Source organism: Austrofundulus limnaeus, unplaced genomic scaffold (assembly GCF_001266775.1).
Source record: "Austrofundulus limnaeus strain Quisiro unplaced genomic scaffold, Austrofundulus_limnaeus-1.0 Scaffold20, whole genome shotgun sequence".
Lineage (NCBI taxonomy): Eukaryota > Metazoa > Chordata > Actinopteri > Cyprinodontiformes > Rivulidae > Austrofundulus > Austrofundulus limnaeus.
Genome location: NW_013952422.1, coordinates 1,947,402 through 1,950,718, shown reverse-complemented (window position 1 = coordinate 1,950,718; position 3,317 = coordinate 1,947,402). Strand labels below are relative to the sequence as shown.

The following is a 3,317-nucleotide window of genomic DNA, read 5'->3' as shown; positions in this document are numbered from 1 at the left end:
CAATACAAGTAAAAAACTAAACGCAAATTTTTAAAAACAGTAAAATGTAAATTATGTGTTAAAATATATAATTTATTGGAACTGAGCTGGAAAAATGATATGAAAGTCAATTAAATTATAAAACATGATATAAACTTTTCCTGTTTTATGTAATTGATGCATTTTAAGTTTATTTATTTATTTCTAATTCTGTCAGTTTTGGTCCTCTTTATATGTATGCTACATGGTTTTATGTAGATTTGTGTGTCTATATGAATATAGGTGAATGATTAATGGTAGTAATGCATAGTTAGTTATATAGTCATTTATTAGTAACTCATCAATGATCTGTTTTGTAATCATTATACAACTGATATGTAGAACAGTAAGTAAACGGATGATTTTTTACTGAAAAAATGACAGATTTTTCTTTATTTCTCTCAAAAGATAAAATGTATATACAATAATTAAAAGAAAAAGAGAGGAAAAGGTTCTGAATGAAGGGGGGCAGAGCAAGGAAAAATTTGTCCCTTGGAATATGTTCATTCATTTCATTTTAATTCAAATTCAAAAATACTTTATTGATCCCTGAGGGAAATTAGGTGTTGTTGTAACACATTTAACTAAAGAGAACAGGAGAATTTATTATTTTTAATAAGTTTGGAGAAGGATGGGAATGAATACCTCCTTGCTTCTTTCCATTCTTTCTCAAATTCTTTAAAAAATTTTGTTATTATTTTATATATGTTTGAAATAAACAAACTGACACCTTTTTCAGCGGCCTGGAAATCTCCCGCTTCCAGCAACAGGAATCTTGGCGATTCCGGCAGGAAGGGTAGAGTGAGGATCTGGAAGAGGGCGGTGAAACCGTTGAAACCGAGCAGCCAGGTCCAGTTCTGCTCTGTGCCGAGGAGCTCTCTGCAAACGTTAGGATGAAGCATTTCAAACACAGAAAAGAGACGACTCGACTCGTGACAACAGACTGAAGCTCACCGGATTCCCAGCAGCTGGCCGCAGAACTTCCCCAAAGACACGAAGGTCGACACACTCACGCCCACCATCGCCCACAGCTTCTTGGGGGTACATTCATTAAGATACATTGTATGAGCTGAGAGACCAACTCCTGCAGAGAAACACACAGGAGAACGAGACACCAGCTGAGGATCTGTGAGGTGAAATGAGAAACAAATCCAAAAGAAACTACCTGCGTTGATCCCGTAAAGAAATCTTCCCACCATTATCATCTCAAAGGACATGGCGGTCCGGCTCAGAAGCATCAAAATGGCTCCGATTACAGTCACAACGTTGTTCAACAAAAGACACTTCTTTCTGCAAATCAGAGAAGCACAGAGCTTCCAACTCTTTATTTAGTCAATAAACATTTATGTGGCTTTTAACTTTGTGCACCAACCTGCCAAATTTAGTGGTGAGGAAACCAGCCGCCAGTGACCCCAGTACCCCCCCAACACAGAAAATGGAGACAGTGAAGGACCAGATGAGACTGACCTGCCATTGCTCTGAGGAGAGATTGTATCTGTGCACACAGGTTTCATTCACCAGCTCCTTTATGAACTGAAAAACAGAAACACGTCTGTATATGTTACTGAAGAGTTTGGGATCTTACACAAAAATGAACTTTTCTTTATTGAAAACTGAAGTTACAAAGTCAATCTTACAGCAGAAGGGGACGTCATGACAGAAATACAGAATCCATACTGAAACGTCCCACCGACAGCTGTGATAAAAATGGCTGCAATAACAACAGGATGGTCCAGCTGCAAACATGGAGCAAAGAGAGAAAATCATGTTAAAATATGTTAGATCTCCCCCATTCTCTATGTTTTTTTGTATTATTGTATATTTTGCTCTGCATTGACCGTGTGTCTGAGTTACAATATTTGAATTTAATCTTGGTTTGATGTTTCGTTATGTTGCTTATGTTTTATATAATTATTATAATATTATTATATTATATTATTATTATATAATATTATATTCTGTTTCATTTTATCTTTCCACCTTTTTCACATTGTTAATGATTGTACAGCACCTTGTGGATATATTTCTGTGAAAGGCGCTTTATGAATAAAACTTTACTTACTTACTTACTTACTTACTTACTTACTTACTTACTTACTTACTTACTTACTTACTTACTTACTTACTTACTTACTTACTTACTTAAAATGATACAGTAGGGTTAGGCTTTTCTTTTCTTCTTTTCTTTTACTGCGTTTTCTAAAGCTTCTAAAAGCTTTGAGCAATATGTTTTCAAGTTCTCTGAAGGTGTTTAATTTTAATTGTGGCTTCTGATCATTTTAAAGGTTTCTGTTTGTGAAGCTGTTTAACCCTGACCAGAAACATTCAAGTGTAAAAAATTTTCACTAAAAGCTATTTTAAATAGGATCTTTAGTCCCTTTGTAACTGCAGCAGCCTGCCAAAAGTATAAACTTGTTCTCATTTCTTTGTTTGATTCTATGTAAATGACTAAAAATAGCTCAGTTTGAGACATGAAAAGTAATTTTAGCAACAACAAAGTGATTACAGAGGTATGAGCTAAAAAAAAGTCACTGAAGGTTAGTTAATTCTCAGGTTCTGTCAGATTTCTAATAGATTTTTTTTCTTAAAGATATGAAATCCATTTGCTGTAGATCTTATTTTTTCCTTGTTTTGTCCTGCGCTTGTTTACTTTTCTCATACTGAGGGGGTGTCCAGTCCTGGTCCTGGAGGGCCACAATCCTGCAAGATTTAGAGGTTTCTCTGCTCCAACACACCTGATTTGAATGAATGGATGATTAACAGGCTTCTGCAGAACTTGAAGAGGTAATTCAGTCACAGAATCAGGTGTGTTGGAGCAGGGACACAAGTAAAGCACGAAGGACAGTGATCCTGCCGGACCAGGACTGGACTTGTTTTAGCTACAGTAGGACCAGTTGTTTTCAGGTAAAAAAAAACTGAATAAAGTTAAACTGAACAAAACAATTCAGAAAGTCTGAAGAACAAAGATCAAAACCACTTTTTAAGATTACCTGACAAGTGGCTGCATGAAAACACACAAAAAAATAATAAAGAAACAGGAGATTTCCTCGTCACTTACCAAAAGACCTAACTGTTGTGTCATCGCTGGAGTGGGTTCTCTTGCGGGGATTCTTCTCGTTGTTGCAGCACAGACCGTATTTATAACCAAGCTCTGAAATTATTAACTTTGTATTCCAGCCAGAGAAGAAATGTGAAGCAGAGTGACAAAGCATAAATCCTCTGACTCTGTATTCATTAAAGATTTGCTTGTGTGTGTGTGTGTGTGTGTGTGTGTGTGTGTGTGTGTGTGTGTGTGTGTG

At 36.1% G+C, this 3,317-nt stretch overlaps 1 protein-coding gene across 1 annotated transcript in view; it reads right to left on the bottom strand.

Moving 5' to 3' along the window:
- slc2a11l (solute carrier family 2 member 11, like) overlaps positions 1-3,293 on the bottom strand; it is a 6,565-nt gene extending 3,272 nt beyond the window's left edge. The window contains exons 1-6 of the mRNA XM_014003825.1: positions 3,077-3,293; positions 1,656-1,754; positions 1,391-1,551; positions 1,184-1,308; positions 973-1,102; positions 749-897 (exon numbers count right to left, since the gene is read on the bottom strand). Coding sequence (XP_013859279.1) covers positions 749-897; positions 973-1,102; positions 1,184-1,308; positions 1,391-1,551; positions 1,656-1,754; positions 3,077-3,100 — 688 coding nt within the window. The 5' untranslated portion in view covers positions 3,101-3,293. The remainder of the gene's footprint in view (positions 1-748; positions 898-972; positions 1,103-1,183; positions 1,309-1,390; positions 1,552-1,655; positions 1,755-3,076) is intronic.
- Positions 3,294-3,317: the final 24 nt, after the last annotated feature.